Genomic DNA, 19,165 nt, shown 5'->3' with positions numbered 1-19,165 from the left:
ATTGAACTTTAGAGTGATTTATTTTGATTGAATTTTAAATTTTATTATTTATTTAAAAATATAATTAAGTTTCCATAAAAAAATTAATCAAATTTTAATAGTCATATAATTTCTTTATATTGTATATGTTTTCTTTTAAGGCTTCTTTATATTTTATCACAATTTATTAATTACTATTTTTTTTCCTTTAAAAATGCTATCGTTTCAATCATGTTATGTTTTTTTATTCAAAAAAAATCATGTTATGTTTTTATAACAAAGATAAAATAAAATTATTTTATATAAGGCATAAACTGTTTTCGTAAGTTATATATGAGAGCATATAAAAATAAGTTGAAGATAACTTATAGACACTATCGAAAAGACGGACACTCACGTGCTCGTCTTTCCGCTCTTTCTATTGTGCTAACGTTTAAAAATTATGAACGATATTTTTTATGAAATTTTAATTTAGATTAAAAGTAAAAATATAATTGTTTTTTATTTTCAAATTATAACAAATCAAACTAATCATGATTATCTATTTCAATGAAACCAACAATATAACAAAAATATATAATCTAAATTCTTATTATAGAAAAGGTTGATGTTTAAGGGTATAATTGAGATAATGAAAATATAAATATACATACATTCATCTAGTTTGTTACACTTTTTAGATGATAAAGGAAAAAACTGAACATTTGTGTTTGTTACATTTTTATTTTATATAAAGGAAAAAATTGAGGGTATTTTTGAAAAGAAAAATCCAACCCAAAAGTGGTGAAAGTGGTAGTTTTCTTTATATATAGTATAGAGATCTTAACTATTTTCATTATCCATCTCAAACATTTGCACAAGTGCTTATACCACTAAATTCAAATTAGTCAATTCTATGTATGAACACCTCCCTAGTTAATGATGTAGCACGGCATTGAATAATTTGGTGATGTCGTTCACAACAAATCTTGCACGAAATCAAAGAACAACCAAATACAAATCTGAGAGATGGGAGAGATTATTAACTGAGCATGAAATGATTAAAAGGGGAGGCAATTGGCGGCTGTGGGTGGTGGTGAGTGGAGGCTTACGTTGATGAGAGATGGGAGAGAAAAACACGTGAAAGGAGAAGACATAATCTAAGCTGAGGGCAGTGCTTTGTTTCTAATTTTTATTAAATAAATCCGAACCCTTAAAATTAATCATGCCACATGTCTTCCATTCAAAGCCTAAACGGACTAAATGGAGCAATACATAAATGGAGCATACCTGAACTCTACCTTCATAATATTTTGGATTCAACTCACCTTGTTCATGTAGCAACCATTTAAAATTTAAAATATCCAGAATGTAGTTTGGGCAAGGGACGGAATCAAGTCCCGCCCTGGCCACGGAGTTTGAGATTTGATGGAAAAGTGAAATTTAGAAGATGAAATGTGCAAGGAAATTAATTCATCAGAAAAAGAAAACTTCACAAATTGTTTCACATGCAAGTGTATTTTATCACCATATTAACTGTTGATATTACAATCAGTAGCTATCCTCATACTTTAGTTTCTAGAGGTTAAACATTTAACTCTAGAGTAACTAAATCCCTGATTTTGATACACAATCACTACGTGCAGAATATAGACATGAACAAGGATGAAACATTACCGACATGAACATGGGGTCCATTGGAGTTTTTATGTTCATAACCATAAACTGAATCTAGAGCATTGTCTTGAAGTTTCAAATTGAATGTCATGTTTTTCGTGTAAAAAAGATTCCTACCTACTCACAGATTCTTCTATTACACAAAACTCCAAGCTTCTTCCGAGGTGAACGTGCAAAGAAGCTAGATGCAGTTGCTGGAACGAAATCAGTCAAATAATGATCAGCATTTTGATTGGTATTGTTGTGGAACATCGCTAGAATTATCCATAGATACAAGTTCCTCGCTTTCTTTATTTTCTTCTTCTTTGGTATCAGACCTGAGGGAAAGAATGGACAGAAAGTTAAACCAGTACTTAATACTTAGACAAGGAAACACAAAAATATAAAACGAATAATAAATACAAGCATACAAGCATGGAGCAACATACACTATTTGTTTAACAAATTGTCCCCTAACACGTGGCCGCTGATCTGCCAATTTTTTCCTGCTGTGATATCTAACCTGAAAAACAAAAGGATGATCTTAAATATTGAACAGGTCGAATTTATGTTAGCATATATAGCATCATGTGCTTGTTAACTATGAAGATCAAGCCATTGACTTGAGCACTGAGCATTAAATTCATACAAAGAGCCAAATTAAATTGATACAACTGCTGAAATATAAAGTACCCAGAAATGAGTATAGAATATAGATTACAAGGCACAGAGAGATAAAAAAACCAAGGGCAAAATATAATTTTCTTAGGATGATTTAAAATAATTAGATTTTATTATCAGAATCTTCCATTTAGGTGGGATCTCAACAAGCCATCAATTGAGTTATAGAAATTATAGGAACACAGTGAGCAGAGAATAACTATCATAGTTATCCCAAAACTAACTAAATCCACATGCTATTATGATCTTCAGCAAACACATTATGAACCAGGTGACAAAAATAGATTACCTTTTTGTCAAAGCATCTTTCTTTTCTCTTTTGACGAAATTTTGTCAAGGCAGCCTCCCTCAATGCAATTCGTTCTTCATATGATCCACTTCCAATGTTTATTCTCTCAATTGCACCAACTCCAATGCTCCCAGCTGTCACATCACGATTTTCCACATTTATCATTCTGATTGTCAAAGTGTTGCTTCCTTCCTGTCCATTACTCCCGTGATCACTCTCAGCTGCACTTCCATTCAAACCATAATTTGTACCATTACTTTCTGCTGGCCCTCCAAACGCATTTGATAATGTACATTGCTGAGCATCTTTGGTCGTGCTTTTCAGTAAGAGATCATGAACTGATTGGAGATCCACTGCAGCCTTGTCGGCAATGTGATTACAATGTTGAAGTTGATGCTGAGTGTGCTCAATTTGGAATCCTTGTTCAGAACCTCGCACCTGTCCTTTAACGATTCCGGCATATTCATCCTGGGAAGAAGTCTTCCTCTGAGGTGCAGAAATACTATTATTTTGCACAGTTTGGACTTCAGAAGAAATAAAAGAGCCAATCCCTCCAGAAGACTCGGGTTTCTTGTCAAAATTTTCGGGTTTCGTGCTAAGATATGTATTAGTGGAAGTCAGGTCATTAATGTTGTTGCTTCCATTAGACTGCTGATTTGGGGTGGCATTTGAATGAGATGTGAAGTTGTGTGTTGTCTCTGTAATTGGTGCAACTGAGCTATTGTCTAGTGGGGAACAGCTTCCTACATTTCCAGTTTGAGCCTGATAAAAAATACAGATAACATAAGGTTTGCCCAAACATTGAGATTTGGGTCTACACACTATTTTCCAGCAATTGGTCCTGGCATTTGTTTGTCACTGTAAATATCTAAAACCACGCCTCGCAAGTGCATCTCAGATGGTAAAAGGTTGAAGACATTTGATATGCTGGGGCGCGGGTTCAAACCCGCAATACCCCTCTTCTTCGCACTTAGTGTGTGTGAATTTCGCCGCTAGGCTCTTTGAAACCAAAAATAAATAAATCTAAAACCACTGAAAAATAACTAAGACATAAAGCAAATTGTCATTTCTTCATGTTAGTTATAAAATGACTGGGATTTGGGATTGAAATAAGCAAATAAATCACAAAATCTAAATTTTTCTAAATATATAAATCTCCTGCTATTGAAGAAGTAAGGACCACAGAACATTACCTGGTAAGCAGAAGCTGTATTATATCTGCAGAATGGAGAAAAGAAAACACACATTTAATTATTTAAATGTTATTTACCAATGTAATGCTTATGCATCAATATATGCTTCCAATAGGTGGTAATGCTTTCAAATTTGCTCTTACTTGGAGAATGCTGATAGATTTGAATGTCTCAAAACATTACATTCATCACCTGTGACATGTTCGTCATCTTTTACTTCTCCCATCCTTTCCAATGTTAGTTCAAGTGATGGATGCTGTTTGAAGCAACAACTTGCTTTTGTTTTTGCAAAACCAGAAAAACCATTTGAAGTGTTCAAATCTCTGCTTTCAGCATGTGGATTGCTGCTATCAGCAACACCAAAATTTGTACCCTGATTTTCCTGCATCCTAATTTTATCACTGTCCTCTTCCAGTTGTACTTTTTCACAGAGATTACTCTGTCCTTTATTGTGCTGCATACCATCTATATCAGACATCTTATTAACCCCTTTACGCATTGGATTGTTAGATAATTCCTCAAGTGCATGCTTTTGTTGCGTGTTCAAAGATATTCCCATAGCCAAATCTTTACCCATTGCAATATCATCTGGAAAGTAACTAGGTGGTTAATTTGGGTGAAATATCAAAATCAAAACAGATATGTCAAAAAAACAGAAAAGGATACTACCAAGGCATACCAAGATGATCAATTGGTTCATGGAACTCTTTTTCTGTGGCATGGACCCACATACTGCTAATGTTTTCAGGCTTTGTATGCACCACTTGGGCACACGTGCTATCAGGAGCATCATGAGATTGATTAGGAGGTGAAACTGGATGAGGGCTGCTGCTAACTTGAGCTAGATTTGTAGTCCATGAACTCTACACAAAATAGGAGCTTTAAGTATTAGATGAATGAATAATTAGGGGAAATCACAGTCTAGGAAATGCTAATTTCAAATTGTCAAATCTAAATTGACATGCTAATTACAACAATATGCAATTCAAAATGTATGTAGTATGCGTGATGAAATAACTAATACCATTCATCATTCTATCCTCAGTTCCTGACAATAATTACAAAATAATTCAGTGACAATAGAATGTTAAAATGCTAAGGATGACAAGATAATTCAGTGACACTTGATCATGCAATAGCTGATTCATACAGCAAGTAAATGGCACACGCAAACCTTCGCTATGTTAACCCTCTGTAGGTGGACCCAACAAAGAAGGATGCCCATTATTCTTCTCTTCTTTATTGGTAGCTCAAGTTCACTTCCATAAATAACCACTCATACAATTAAACTTCCTATTGGTGTCAACTATCCCATTATTATTCTTTCCTATTTTAAAATTCCATTATATAAAACTACGATTCTTTTTAAACTCAACACTTGCTGAAGTCTCAATTCTGAAAACCATAAAATCATCACTTTTGATGGACAAATAGATCAATAATTCTGATGCACATTGATTGTTGTAGTCTTGCGTGCTGACTGGCTTCTCGTGTCCACACTAAAAACTAACAGTGATGACATTCGGATTTTGAAAGTTGAAATTAATATGCATGAATAATCAATGACATTGACACATGATATTGCTCGAAAAGTGGCTTTAGATGGGATACAATACCTAACTCGTTCAATTAATTAATAAAAACTACATATGTGAAATCTGTGCAATACCTGAGTTCCACTTCCATTGTCACTTCCATCTTGAACACTCAAGCCTCTGCTTCCATAATCATTCTCATCACTGCTACCAGTATTGTTGTCAAATGCACAGATGCTTCTTGACTTTGCGAATTTTCGGGTGTTTGTTCCACTTTCACTCCCACTATCATTAGACTGAGAAAGTATATTAACCCATGTTAAGGAATGCCATTGATTGTTGATGAGTTAATTTGATATCTAAGTTTGTCAATGAAATGATTCATAAGATAAATATCATGCTACCAAAAATAGATTGGATATATGATTTCACTAAGGAAGTAATGGAGTAATTATCTTTTGCTAATTCCCTAATTGATTCATAAGATTAATTTGATATATAACTTCGAAATTTGCTAGAAAGGAAGTAATGGAGTAATAAACTTTTGCTGATTCCCTAATTGATCCTTACATGAATAAAGGAATGATATTCCTAATTGATACTTACATGAATAAAGGAATGATATTAATATTTGAAGACTGAACTGGATAATTGAATATTCAAGTTGTTCAAAGAAAAGACCCACAAAATAAAACATGATGTTGTAGGAACTATTGGTATATTTGGATACCCATTCATAAACTCAAAATCATGTACACTTTGTTCCAAATGAGCTGGGAAACAACATTCAAATTTGTCTTATCACATGCCTGAGACAGAAATGTAAAGCAACTCACACTATGGCATCTTCTCCAAACATGTTGCCAGAGGTTTTTAAGTTCGTTCCTCCGAATAGGTTTGACTAAAAAATCAGCTGCGCCTTTTGACAAACACTTAAACACTATACCCATAGAATCATGACATGACATCACTGCATACATTTCAATATGTTCAGTACACCAAAACACCAAATGAGCAATAATTAATATGCACAGAAATATGGTGCAAAGTTTGGGTTTGGAATGGCACTTACTAATCACAGGAATATTCTTTAGAGTTTTGTGACTCATTATCTTGCACAAAAGACCTATTCCCGTTACAAAAGGCATAGCTATCTCTGTTAGAACAAGATCAATGTGATTTCCTGGATCTTCTAGGACTTTCCACGCTTGAAGACCATTGGAAACAGCATTGACTGTAAATACCAACGGTGACATATATCAAACTGGCATGCAATATAAAATTTTGTTTTGATGATTTTTGTATCTCAATCACGTTGGTAGCAGTTATACATATAATATAACCAGATACTTAAAGTTCAAAGGCATGATTAACAAAACAAAACAAAAAACAACATCAATACCTTCATAGCCACAATTCCTTAACAAAGCACACACAACGTTGCGTGTTGAATCATCATCGTCCACCAGCAGAACTTTTATTGATGTAACAGGGAGAAATTTTTCCCAGTATGTAACTGGATTACGAGGTGGTGGTTGTTGTGAAATCTGCAACCTCTCATTGATTCGAATCGATCCCTTCAACCCACTGTTTCCATCTTTGGTTACCTTACTAAATCTAGTGTCATTTCCAGTTGATGATTCAGACCCTGGCCCTTCATTAACTACTCTATTATTGAGACTCTTTCTGTCATTAAGAGCGTGATTTTGTTCTGCCAAACTTTGTTTCCCAACATTATTGTTCATTGTATCAGCCTATATTATTATCAACCACACTCAAAAAACAACAAGGTGAGGACTTATCAGGAATGCACAAACCCAATCCCCTTGTTGAGTGAATTGTGGATTCTCCGTATCATGAGCACTTCACCCATCAAGTTCTGCAAACACAACCCTATCTATCAGTCAACTGGATACTTTTTCCTTTGTCGTGATTCTAAAAGAGGAAAGACCGATACCTGGGGCTTACTCCACCCAAGAGATCGAAACAAACTTATGCAATCACACCCCCACACTTATCATGGGGAGCAAAACAAGTACTTGTTTACAAAAGTTATAGTAATTGTTAACACTTTGTCTAGTTGGATAAACAACTTAATTAATCGATAAGCGCTTATCATATAAATGCTTCTGTATAAGCTATTTCTATAACAAACAGTAAAATAAAGTCAAATTGTTTTCATATAAGCTGTTCTCATAAGCTATCTTAGAGAGCTTAAGGAAATAAGCTGAAAACAGCTTATGGACATTTCATAAGCTACTATTTCTAGAACCTCTCTCAAATATTTTTCAGACGATAAGCTCAAATAATTCAATCCAAATAGACATATGGAATAAAAACATATTTGTCTCTCCAAAAAGTTTAGATAAGTACAGATCCATACCTCTGAATTCCAGCACCCAGATAGAAATGAAAAGCTCAAAAAAAAAAAAAAATCATACTAAATTTAATGAAATGAAACGACAAGCTGTTGCGGCATCAGATAACCCTCAAAGCTTCTGTCTTAGCACAAGGCATAAAGTAATACTTTCCATTCCATAACAATATCATGATAAATGAATGTATTCTAAAACATCATCATCTTCATTTCTCTGTTATTTTCATTTCAGCAATTTTTATCCACCTTACATAACACCAGATGCACTAAAATGACAGGTAAAATGAAAGAATCTCCAATAGAGAATTATATATAAAACATCAATTTAGTCTTAAAGTATCACACTTTCTCCAATTTAGTGTATGTTTGGTTCTGCAGTGACAAAAATAGAATTTAGATGAATTGATTTTAGTTAAAAGTGAGTTGAACGTAAAGTGGTTTATGTTTGGATACATTTAAACGTGAATTCAACAATAAATTTCATTGTAAAAATTATGTTTAGACTCAAAAGCTACAAATCAACTTGAAGTTAGAATCAATTCTGGAGGCAAAATCAATTTTACTAAAAAACAAACAAACATGTCAAAATCAATTCTGGCCGCTGTTAACGTGGAATCAAACATAGGCTTAGTCTATAAAGTGAATAAAATCTGCCATTTCAGTCTCTGCTATTAAGATGTCTAAATTAACAAATTTTCTCATATAGAGACTAAATTGATGGATTTCATATATATTTGATATATATACTTATGAGATTAAATTGGAGAGTGATAGTTTAAGACTAGATTAATGGGAATGAAACCAAAATAAGACACAAAAACAAAGAATAATATCTAAAACAAATATAGCAATGAAGATTCAATTTATGAAAAAATAAAAAATAAAAAATCATCATACTCAGAGGATGATGAAACAGATCTTCAGAGCTTCAACTTCATTCACAAGCTCCATGCAATAACTTAGAAAAAATAATCCAAAAAAAAATAAAAAATAGTCAAAGCTCTAAATCCAAAATAAATAGAAGAAAACAAAACACAGTATTAAGTCTTAATGAAATAAAATTAGTAATTGATTCAGTAAAGCAAGATTCTAACATTTCTTATATTCTTTTTTTTTTTTCCTTCTTTTCTTAATCCATATAAGAAAATTTTGTGGGGAAAAAGGAAAAAAGCTTGACTGGTAGAGAATTATAGCTAAGGGAAAGGAGGAGAGAGAGAGAGAGATAGTGGGAGAAGATATTATTTGGAAGAAGGTGACGTGGACAAAATGGAGGTGTGAATGGTTTTGAATTCCATGTTGGATCTGACGTGGCGAAGCGAGAGGGTTTTAATGTGATGAGGTGGATATATAGAGAATATCAAAATCTGCAAGGTTAGATGAAGCAAAGCAACAACTCAGAATCTGATACGATCATCCAGTACATCTGGATCCCACCCACAACTCTTCTATAGCCTTAGTTGATTTTACCCCACACAAATCAGATCAGGTCAAAATTTGAAACTCCATTTAACTTCCATTTGGTTCAAGAGTTTCAGATGGAAGAGGAGATTTTTAATTTGAAATGTTTGGTTTAATTTTTAGAAGCAAAAGGGAGGGGAGTAAATTTTATTGCATTGCCAAAATTATTCTTAGATTAATTTAAAATTTCAATATTGTCCTAATAACAACATACTTATTAGATCATCCCCAATGGTGGTGTCTTTACCAATTAAGACACCGTACCTAATAGGTACCCCCCATTGGGGAATTTTTTTTTGGGGGTCTCTTAAGACCCAGGGTCTTATTTAAGACCCCCAACTTTAAACGGGACCCGCACGCTTTTAATATTAAAAAATTGAAATGTAGTAATATAAAGTTATTGATAGTTGATTAGTTGGTCCCATTTAAAAACTTTGTGTGAAATCTGGGTTGGAGGGATTAAGTGCTTATTAGGTACTACTATTAAAAAATGATAAAAGAGTGATGTGTACGTGTGGGACCCATTTAAGTACCCAAAAATGGGTGTCTCCATTGTGGATGCTCTTAGGTATATAATATGGTGGCATTTACTATGCACACTGCACAAATTTGTGCACCATACACAAGTTAAAGAGAGTTATTTTTCAACCATTAAATTAAAACGAACATGGATCTTTATTATAGTCTCTCCACACCATATTTTTTTCATTTGTCTTCAACCTCTTCACCCACCACAAGACTACACAACCCATCTTCATCATGTTCTTAAAAAAAAAAAAACCATAAATTAAACAACAAATTGAACAATTTTTAACTTCAATTTGGTGCATTTAACTGAGAAAGCCAGAAAATGAAAATTTTTAACCGTAAGGACTACAACAACAAAAAATGAAAATTAACAAGTTGAAGCATCCTTCAATTAAGAAAGCTAGAAAATTCCCTAGATCTTAAGCAATTCAACACCTAAAAAAAGTCAAATTAATCAAATTGAATGAAAAAAAATCAAAAACACAAGATTTAACTAGATGGGTCAGTGGAAGATGTGGAGGAATATTCAGTCGCTTCATCATGACCTCATCTTCATCTTCAAATTCATCTACTTCATCTTGTTGGGTTTCTTCTAATTATGCTGATGATGTTATGAATGGAGGAGGAAAACAAGGTTCTGTAACAGTTTCTCAAAACCGTGGTGGAAAGAGTTGGGGTTGGGCTTTTGCTAGTCCTATGAAAGCTTTTAGCAGTAAAGGATCTTCTAAAGAGAATCATCAGAATAATAGAAGAGACGTTATTAGAAATGTTATTCAATTGAGATGCTATTCTCATGGTGGTGCTGAACAACTTGCAAATGTTGGGGTTTTGACTGGATGTGCCGTGAAAACTATGTGAGTTGTATTGCAGGTGCCATGATTGGATCTACCGAGAAAAATTGATTTTTTGAGTTTGCTGGTGTGATGGTGCGCAAGAATGAAGATGGGTTTGTGGAGGGTGGATGCTAGATTTGATACTGACGGACTATGATAAAAATATGTTCCTTAGTTGATCTAATGGTCAAAACAAACTTGTGCATGTGAAAAAGTAACTCATACATGGTGCACAAATTTGTGCTTTGTGCATTGTAAATGCCACCATATAATATTATCTTGAAACAACTTTTATTATTATTATTATTATTATTATTATCATCATCATCATCTTTGTAACAACTTTTATTACTACTTATAACAATCTTATTACTAATTCATTATTCCATTATCTACATCGTGTTGTTATCGATTACAATGTTATTGTTTTGTTATTTTATTAACCTTATTTAATTAAGTCTAAGGGTAAAATAGTAAAATAATTTTAAAATCCATCCCCTCCCCTTGCTAACCAAACACGTTTTTAATTAAAATATCTCCCCTCCCCTCCTTTAAAATCCCTCCCCTCCCCTCCCCTCCTAATTCTCGAACCAAAGGGACAAATTTTAACCCTTTTAAATTGTTGTTCCATCCAAAAATATATACTCCATCCGATCCTATTTATAATAAACATTTGACTTTTTTGATTCATTGCATAAATGATGTATTTGGTTTATATTCTAGACCAAATACATTAATTACTCAATGAATCTAAAAAATCACTTTTTTCTTATAAATAGGACTGGATGAAGTATCTTCCAAATATTATTTCTTTGAAAATGTAAGTTGGGACAAAGTAAAATGTGACTTTACATTAAAGTGATTTTGTTTGGTGTGAGAATATCGGATAAAGATTAGACAATCAATTTAATTTATAAAATATCACTCTCTTATTGATTTGGTTTCTAAACAATTAAAAAAATTAAATGAAACTCTAATTCATCAATTGTGTCCCTTGTTCAACTAGTTTAGGGATCAAAGTAATGGGCATGAGTATGATTAGAAATTTTTAGTTGATTTTTATAGTTTAAGTATATATTTATCAAATTATTTATTCAATCCATGTTGAGATTTAATTAGTGTTTTTCCACAATTGGGATTTGTATGATAATTGGAGTTAGTTAGGATTTCTAAGTTAGCTGGGTATGGTTATGAGTTGGTTGAGAGGTGTTATCTAAATATAGATATGCGTCTTTGTTCCATTTCTAATGAGTTTTATCTCACAAATTTAGATATGTTCTCTACCTCTTTTTCTTTATGTTAATCAACTGATTCTCAGGGGAAATGCGTCTTAATAAATCGAAGTTTGGCTTGAAGATAAATAAAATCTGATCAAGAATTGTTTCAACCAAAAAATGAACTTAAGTTCTCTTAATCAATTTATTATTTGATGGAGCTTGTTAATCACTTGTGTCCAATTGGTTTTGACCCTATCTTCGTGATAAAGCGAATGGTTGGACAATTTATCATAGAAATTGAGATTGAATGAATACCATTTTAATATTTAAATTGAAAATAAGACAATTTAATCCATCATATTCAGAAAATGGCAAAATTATTTGTCAATTATACTCCCTCCGGTCCTATTTATAAGAGAAATTTTGGTCAACAAAAGATGATGTATCTAGTTAACAATTCAGTCCAAATCCATCAACTTTTTTTGACCCAACTTTCTCTTGTAAATAGGACCGGAGGGAGTATCTCTTATGAGATTGTTTTGTCTTTGAACTTCTTTTTACGACTTCCTTTAGAATATCACGTGTCTATTTGCTTTACTAGAATAGCATGTTGCTCTGGTTTGAAAGACGTGACCAAAGTTCAGAACCACATATGTGCAGCAACTTTACTCAAGGAGATTCTGGTTGTACTGGTGCATGACCACAGATAAAGCTAGTGCAGACAAGATAATTAAGCAACCTATTTGCACTTTAAACATTAGGTGGAATATTTTCTAACATTGTTGAGTATACCACCAGTATAACATGGCATTTCAGCCTCTCTTTTTTCGAAGGGACCATGATATTTCTTTACCATGTCATGAGCAACTATTTTTGCTAAGCTTCCATGCTAACATGCAGACCAAGCAGGCCACATATTGCCATTCAAAACCTTCTCTGTTGTCTAAGATTGTTGACAAAATATTCTCTGTTGTCTAAGATTGTTGACAAAATAAAATGCAAAAATAAATATTTTAAAAGAAAAATAAGTCATGCTTTGTTGATTTTTATTCCGAATGACAGATTTTTTAACAGTTTAAAAACTCTAAAGCAATAATTATTTTGAAACAAAAAGATAAGTATCTTCTCTGCTTGATACATTTGCCTTTTAATTTCATCATTATTAGTCTATCTAAAAAGGGCAACTCGGTGCACTAAAGCTCCCGCATACGCAGGGTTCGGGAAGGAGTCCCACCATTTGGTGTATTGTACACAGCCTTACCCTATTTTTTACACAAGAGGTTGTTTCCAGGACTTGAACCCGTGACCTTTCAGTCACATGACAACAACTTTACCCGTTGCGCCAAGGTTACCCCTCTATTATTAGTCTATCTATTGCTGGAAAATAAGCCTGAGTTTTGTTGACTGCAAACTCAATCTAAACAAAATTTACCTCCCTTTCCCACCCATCTTAAGCAGGAACACGCTATATGCATGACTCGCTGTGATGTCAAAGAATAGCACATTATTAAAGAAACTCAATGTTGGAAGCCGCAACTGCTAGAGATTGCCAGAAGTTCATGGAGCCACAAAGAACATAGGAGCAAATATGTTTTTCACATGCCATTGTAACCCTGCTGCGAACAACTAATTTCGCCTGGTTTCTTAGTTTCATATTTGTTCACCAGGTTTTTCTCTGATCTGTATAAATAACAGTTATAACAGTTTTAGTATCCATCCAAACCGAATGGATGACAGTCTATATTCCAATCCAAGCACCAGTCCTATTTGGTCTTGATAACCATGGTCTGCCCAAGGAAGTAGGAAAGTTAGGTTACGAAATCGTACCAGGGTCATTTCAGATTACAATTAAAGTGTGATGTGCAAATTTGAAGGTAAAGGTAACACCAACACCTACCAAGAATCTTCAGGTCTAGAAAATATCACCAAAATGCCTCCAAATGTTAAGACAGTAGAATTGGGTTAATTTTATCAGAAACAAATAACTAGCAGTACATCAATTCAATTGAATCATTGAGAGACAAACAACTAGAATGAAACTGCATTAAGCACATGAAAACAAAAACCACTATATTATGGCTATCTTAACAACTATATTTGGATTTATACAATATGAAGCCAAAGACAAAGGCTTGGAGGCATAAGCCCCTCATTTATGTATATCAATCACCAAGATACAAAGGAAAAGAGAAAACATTGCCCTCTCATAACAACAGGACTGGGAGAATCTATCTTCTTGGTCACTCTGACAACAGACTACATGATCATCACATACACCACTCATTCTTGCAACTCCATACATACCTCTAATAAACCTTCTATTACAAGTTTTGTAGAATATAACTTTCTTGCCCAAACTTGAAACCTGTACTATAAAATTCCATAGAATCTCTGGATAAAAGAAAACAGACCATTGTGCCAAGTCTATTCAAGAATCTGCTCCTTGCAGAAGTTCAGAGACTCCCTCCATATGAGCTCCTTTATATCATCTTCATTCAGAGTTGCCTGTTCAAAATCAAAGACGAAAGGGGATGGACAAACAGGCTCCTCGTTGATCTCATGAAGACTTGACATATATGGGTGATTCAGTGCTTCCTCAACTATGCAATCATAGAATAAAATTAAAACTTAAAAGGAAATGAACGAAGAGAAAAAAAAGAAGAGGGGATATTTAACACTAAAACACATACCAGTTATGCGTTTGGAGGGATCAAAAACCAACATTTTCTCAGCAAGATCAAGTGCCAGTGGAGACATATCAGGAAACCTCTCTGCAAAGGGCTGCTTGTCTACGTGCGGGAGCTGCTTAACATATTTCTTTGCATTATCACTTCTGAGGAAACCAAGATCTTCTTCATTTGGTGAACCTAACAACTGTTTTGGAAGATAATTATGAGAAATTTGTTGATACATTTTCAGAAAGAAATAGTCCTATCATACAACATTTTTGCAAATTCGATAAACACTAACAGCAACTAATACAGTGAGTGGATAAATACCTCAGTTATGAGCGCCAATTGCTGAACATAATCTTTGCCAGGAAAGAGAGGCTCCCTTTTAATTATCTCCATCAAAATGCAACCAACCGACCATACATCAATAGCAGCAGTATATTCTGAACAGTTCAGTAGCAATTCAGGGGCTCTGTACCAACGAGTCACAACATACTCTGTCATGAAGTCTGTCTCAGAGGTTGTTCTGGCAAGCCCAAAGTCGCATATTTTGAGATCACAGTTTGCATTCAGAAGTAAATTGCTTGGTTTTAGATCTCGGTGCAAAACATTTGCAGAGTGTATGTACTTCAATCCTCTCAAGAGTTGATATAGAAAATACTGCAATGACATTTAATGCGCTGCTTAGGCTTTATTCAATTTCAACTCCCTTGCTTCATATCAAATATGATGGGTAAATTTATAATTATGAGCTAATAGTCTATTCAGTAAAAAAAATAAGCAAAAAAAGTTCATGTATCTGGTCCAAATTTGAACTAAATACATATACTTTTTTCCTTATATTTGAGACCAAGAGAGTAATTCACTATCAGCTTCTAGGGAAAATATCAATATCTCTGATACTGAAAAAGTATGCAAGGTCCTCGGACAACAATAGATTGCATTATAAATAGATACAACAGTTTCACTATGAAGAACAATAGATCGCAGCATTGTGAAGAACAATTTTTTTTTTTTGGCATTTACAAATTAGAAACCTGTTGTTATATTTTGCTCTTCTATTCCATCAAACAAGGCTATCTAACAATCACATAATAATTTCCAAACTTCAACACCACATACTTTTTATGCACAATGACGGCAGTTTGGTTTAAACCTATGACTTCATACAAACAACCCAAACCACTTACCATTAATCTAATCCTAATGGCTTGCTTTGCTAAAACATTCAACCCAAAAAATGGGCACTCAAAAGTTCTCAATATGTCTATTTCTTTATACAACAAGTGTTACTGTATACCCCTTTTCAGTGTTCTCGCCTCACAGACTCTAGTTCACAGACTCTAGTTCACAAATATTCCTAGGAATGATATACCCAAGGAAACCATAACCAAAAATGTCATTCTTGTGTAAACTCATAAACGGGATTTGTAAGAGCTCTTAATGCTCTATGACCTACAAATATCTCATCACTACCCCTGCTGCTGCACTTCAAAAAAATATGAGGATTTACCACTACCCCCTTCAGCAAACCTCTCTCATTACAGCATTCTCGTATCATTTCCCTCTCATTCTCATACTCATTCGCATACCGAATAAATGCAAACTTACCTATATTCATAGATCCTTGTCAACTTCATCTTTCTTTTGTTGCACATTGACCACAGTTTGCAGCCACCAAAATATTTTTCTTCCTTTTTACTTGACTTAGTATACACTGCAACCTCATTTGTCTTTCCTTTTTTTCCTTCCCCCCCACTCACACAGACACATATCACCGTTGTTTTACAATTCAGTATTTACTCTCGATATTTGCTTTTACACACACAATCAAATTTTATTTCTTGACCCACACCAACACTCATTTGTTACATCCATTTCCTCCGGCATTGTCAAATATCTTCCATGACCGATTGGTGGAGGATGGCAGCACCATGACGTTTTATGGTGGATATGGAGGCTTAAAACGACAGACTTGTGGCTTTCTGCCATGGTCCGCTGTCCGCAATCGATAACACTTATTTCCTCTCAAACTCAGCACACTCATCACTCAATCACTATTTTCTTCACATTCACATTTCACACCCTATTGACCATCATGCACACGCTCACTTTTACACACTTCTACTTTTTCATATTTTTACTCATTTAAACACGTCTACTTTTCTCACTTGTACAATTCCCTTGGTTTGTACTATTCATCTGTGTTTGGATTGACTTATCAGCAACTTATTTGCATGTATCTACTAGAATAAACACTTATAAAGTATAAGAGTGTTTGAGAGAGCTTATAAAATAGCTTATGCCATGTCTATAAACTGTTTCCAACCTATATCAGTAAGCTCCCCAATAATTAGAAAAACCACCTTACAACTTATATATAAAAAGGAAAAGAAAAAATAAAATAAAAACTATGTTTTGGTCCTGTTTAGATACACAACTTATTTTTCAGATTATAGCATATTAAGCACTTATGAATAAACTTTTTCTATAACACAAGATAAAATAAAGTCAAAGTGTGTTCGGATAATCTATAAACTATTTTCATAAGCAAACCAGGAGAGCTTATGGAAATAAGCTGAAAATAGCTTATGAACATGTCATAAGTTTTTTTTCATAAGTTCTCCCAGTGTCACGGGTGCTTATGTCAGTGGATAAACTCAAATAAGTCAATCCAAACAGGCCCTTTCTCTTTGACTAACTTATCTGAGCTTATCTACTGATATAAGTTTAGTGAGACTGTTTGGGGGAACTTATGAAAACAGTTTATAACATTGACCATTAGTTGTTTGTTTTCTGCTTTTTTCATAAGTTCTCCATGATAGCTTATGAAAACAGCTTATAGCTTATACGTAAAAAATTGAACTTTATTTTATCTCTTGCTATAGAAATAGCTTATACATAAACGCTCGTCATGAGAAGCACTTGCACTATAAGCTTCAAATAAGATATTTAACCAGAGAGGTCCATAGTTTATACACGGGTGCAGTGCTTACTCAATAAGCACTTAATTAAGCTATTTATTCGAACTTACGCTAACTCTGAATGACCTAAAAGCACGCAACTATTTACCTGGCAGTGCTCATCAGTGAGAGCCTGATTTGATTGAATAATCTGATGCAGATCAGTATCCATCAACTCATACACAATATACACATCATTAAACTTTTCCTTATCAGCTGGCTTAATTATATCCTTGATCTTAATCACCTGCATAAAACAACCCCAAAATTAACCTCTAAATCAGATTAATTAAATATAAAATACTCAAGCACAATTAAATTAACAATAAAAACTTACATTATCATGATCCATGTGACAGAGAAGTTTAATTTCCCTAAGTGTTCTCTTAGCATCAATCCTATTATCAAACGCATCCCCAATCTTCTTTATCGCAACACCTTCATTCGTATCTGAGTTCGTTGCACAGCTACAATAATATACAATAAAATTAATAATTTAAAATGAAAATTAAAGTTGAAAAATAAATAAATTGAAGTGAAAGATGAGTGAGTTCACCAAACGATGCCGTATGCGCCGCGACCGACGGGTTGAAGAGGAGGAATGTAGTTGGAGTAGACTTCGAAAAGGTTGCCTAAGACGTTGTATTGAATGTATTTTCCATCGTGAATCAAAGTTCCTTTGGAGTTTGCTTTCTCAGATTCAGGGTTTTTGTTTTCCATGATTATTCTGTTACTGTTACTCTTTCTCGGATACAATGAGTAAAGAAGCTTTTTTTCAAGTTTTAGAAAGAGGGGGAAAATGAGCAGGAATTATTATAAGATTGGGAATTTAGGATGGGGTCAGGTAACGCTTGTTTTTGGCTTTTTTAGCGTTAGGTGTCTCTCCACTAACACTAACCAAATTCAATTTCAAACTTTGAATTGAAATGGAAATACCCCTTGTTATTATCATGTGATTTTTATGTGTGAAATCAACTCTTTGTCAAAGCTAGATGACTTTCAAAAAGGCAAAATGGAGGATATTCTCTTCTCGGTCAAGAATCTATGTCCACATATAAATAAGACTTAGTTTCCTTCCTCATTTAACAATTATGAAATTAGTCCTAAATTATTTTCAAACCATCTAAAATCCAATCCTTGAAATATTGTATAATTATTGAAGTGAAGTTGTTCGATTACATCACATTACAACAATTTTTTCACCGTTAATTAAAGGGTGATTTTACATTTTTTGAAGTATTAGTTATTTTCGTTTTCATGAACGTTGGTTCGTTTCAGATTATATAATCTAAAAGAAATTGTTTAGGATTTCAGATCATATATTTGAAAACAGACTTAGGTGTGCTGAATGTTGATTTGTCTTAGAGTTTTGTTGAATATATTGGTTTGTATATGTGATTTGATTGCTTTCAAATATGAAGGTATCCTCTACTCGTGTTGGAGGCAACAAGTTCACCATGACTGTATCGGTTAAGCGAGAGGGGTCAATTAAACATGAGCGGGTGAGTAAGGCCATGCATGGTGAATCTAGATCGTCTCAGGTTGCAGAGCTTGAGCCCGAGCATGTCCTTGTGCATGTTCCCGCATGAGCCCAAGGCACCGTAGCCCCAACATGAGGAGGATGTTGAGATGTCAGATGTGCTAGCGCGCACACACTCAAGATTCTTATTATGGTGGCCTAGAGGACACACCAGTCTTTAGTCGTGTATGTGCACCACGTTATCATACGCATATGAGAAGGAGAAATAAGATTTTGAAATTACTATTTTTTTTACATGTTATAGTTTATTTTTAATTGATTATTT

General features: G+C 33.8%; 2 protein-coding genes across 6 annotated transcripts; both read right to left on the bottom strand.

Annotated features, from left to right (window-relative positions):
• Window positions 1-1,449: 1,449 nt before the first annotated feature.
• On the bottom strand, window positions 1,450-8,884 carry LOC146930513 (two-component response regulator-like APRR7). Of its 5 annotated transcripts, none has more exons than XM_085707966.1 (12): window positions 8,784-8,884; window positions 7,270-8,647; window positions 6,715-7,191; window positions 6,385-6,546; window positions 6,149-6,282; window positions 5,447-5,608; window positions 4,457-4,640; window positions 3,921-4,365; window positions 3,778-3,802; window positions 2,585-3,346; window positions 2,064-2,137; window positions 1,450-1,952 (listed from the first exon to the last, which is right to left on the bottom strand). In XM_085707966.1, the coding sequence occupies exons 3-12, from the start codon at window positions 7,055-7,057 to the stop codon at window positions 1,856-1,858; spliced, it is 2,388 nt and encodes a 795-aa protein (XP_085564092.1). In that variant the 5' UTR covers window positions 7,058-7,191; window positions 7,270-8,647; window positions 8,784-8,884; the 3' UTR covers window positions 1,450-1,855. The 5 variants fall into 5 exon arrangements, with proteins under 5 accessions (XP_085564092.1, XP_085564093.1, XP_085564090.1 ...); XM_085707967.1 differs by having other exon boundaries at window positions 8,587-8,647; XM_085707964.1 differs by having other exon boundaries at window positions 7,270-8,884.
• Window positions 8,885-13,756: 4,872 nt separating this feature from the next.
• On the bottom strand, window positions 13,757-18,392 carry LOC146930512 (mitogen-activated protein kinase homolog NTF6-like). Its single transcript, XM_085707968.1, has 6 exons — window positions 17,917-18,392; window positions 17,698-17,827; window positions 17,470-17,607; window positions 14,725-15,057; window positions 14,416-14,599; window positions 13,757-14,325 (listed from the first exon to the last, which is right to left on the bottom strand). The coding sequence occupies exons 1-6, from the start codon at window positions 18,078-18,080 to the stop codon at window positions 14,150-14,152; spliced, it is 1,125 nt and encodes a 374-aa protein (XP_085564094.1). The 5' UTR covers window positions 18,081-18,392; the 3' UTR covers window positions 13,757-14,149.
• Between the last annotated feature and the right edge of the window lie 773 nt (window positions 18,393-19,165).

This window comes from Medicago sativa, chromosome 4 (genome assembly GCF_051527215.1).
Source record: "Medicago sativa cultivar Bolivia chromosome 4, Bolivia_mono, whole genome shotgun sequence".
Taxonomy (NCBI): Eukaryota; Viridiplantae; Streptophyta; class Magnoliopsida; order Fabales; family Fabaceae; genus Medicago; species Medicago sativa.
The sequence above is the reverse complement of the archived record's forward strand: the minus strand, read 5'-3'. Positions and strand labels throughout refer to the sequence as shown.

Coding starts and splice junctions, on each gene's coding strand:
- LOC146930512 (XM_085707968.1), bottom strand. CDS start 18,080: ATGGAAAACAAAAACCCTGAATCTGAGAAAGCAAACTCCAAAGGAACT. Junction 17,828..17,916: donor GGCGCATACGGCATCGTTTG/GTGAACTCACTC, acceptor ATATTATTGTAG/CTGTGCAACGAACTCAGATA. Junction 17,608..17,697: donor GTCACATGGATCATGATAAT/GTAAGTTTTTAT, acceptor TGTTTTATGCAG/GTGATTAAGATCAAGGATAT.
- LOC146930513 (XM_085707962.1), bottom strand. CDS start 7,057: ATGAACAATAATGTTGGGAAACAAAGTTTGGCAGAACAAAATCACGCT. Junction 3,803..3,920: donor AATCTATCAGCATTCTCCAA/GTAAGAGCAAAT, acceptor TCCATTCTGCAG/ATATAATACAGCTTCTGCTT. Junction 3,347..3,777: donor ATACAGCTTCTGCTTACCAG/GTAATGTTCTGT, acceptor ATTTTTTATCAG/GCTCAAACTGGAAATGTAGG.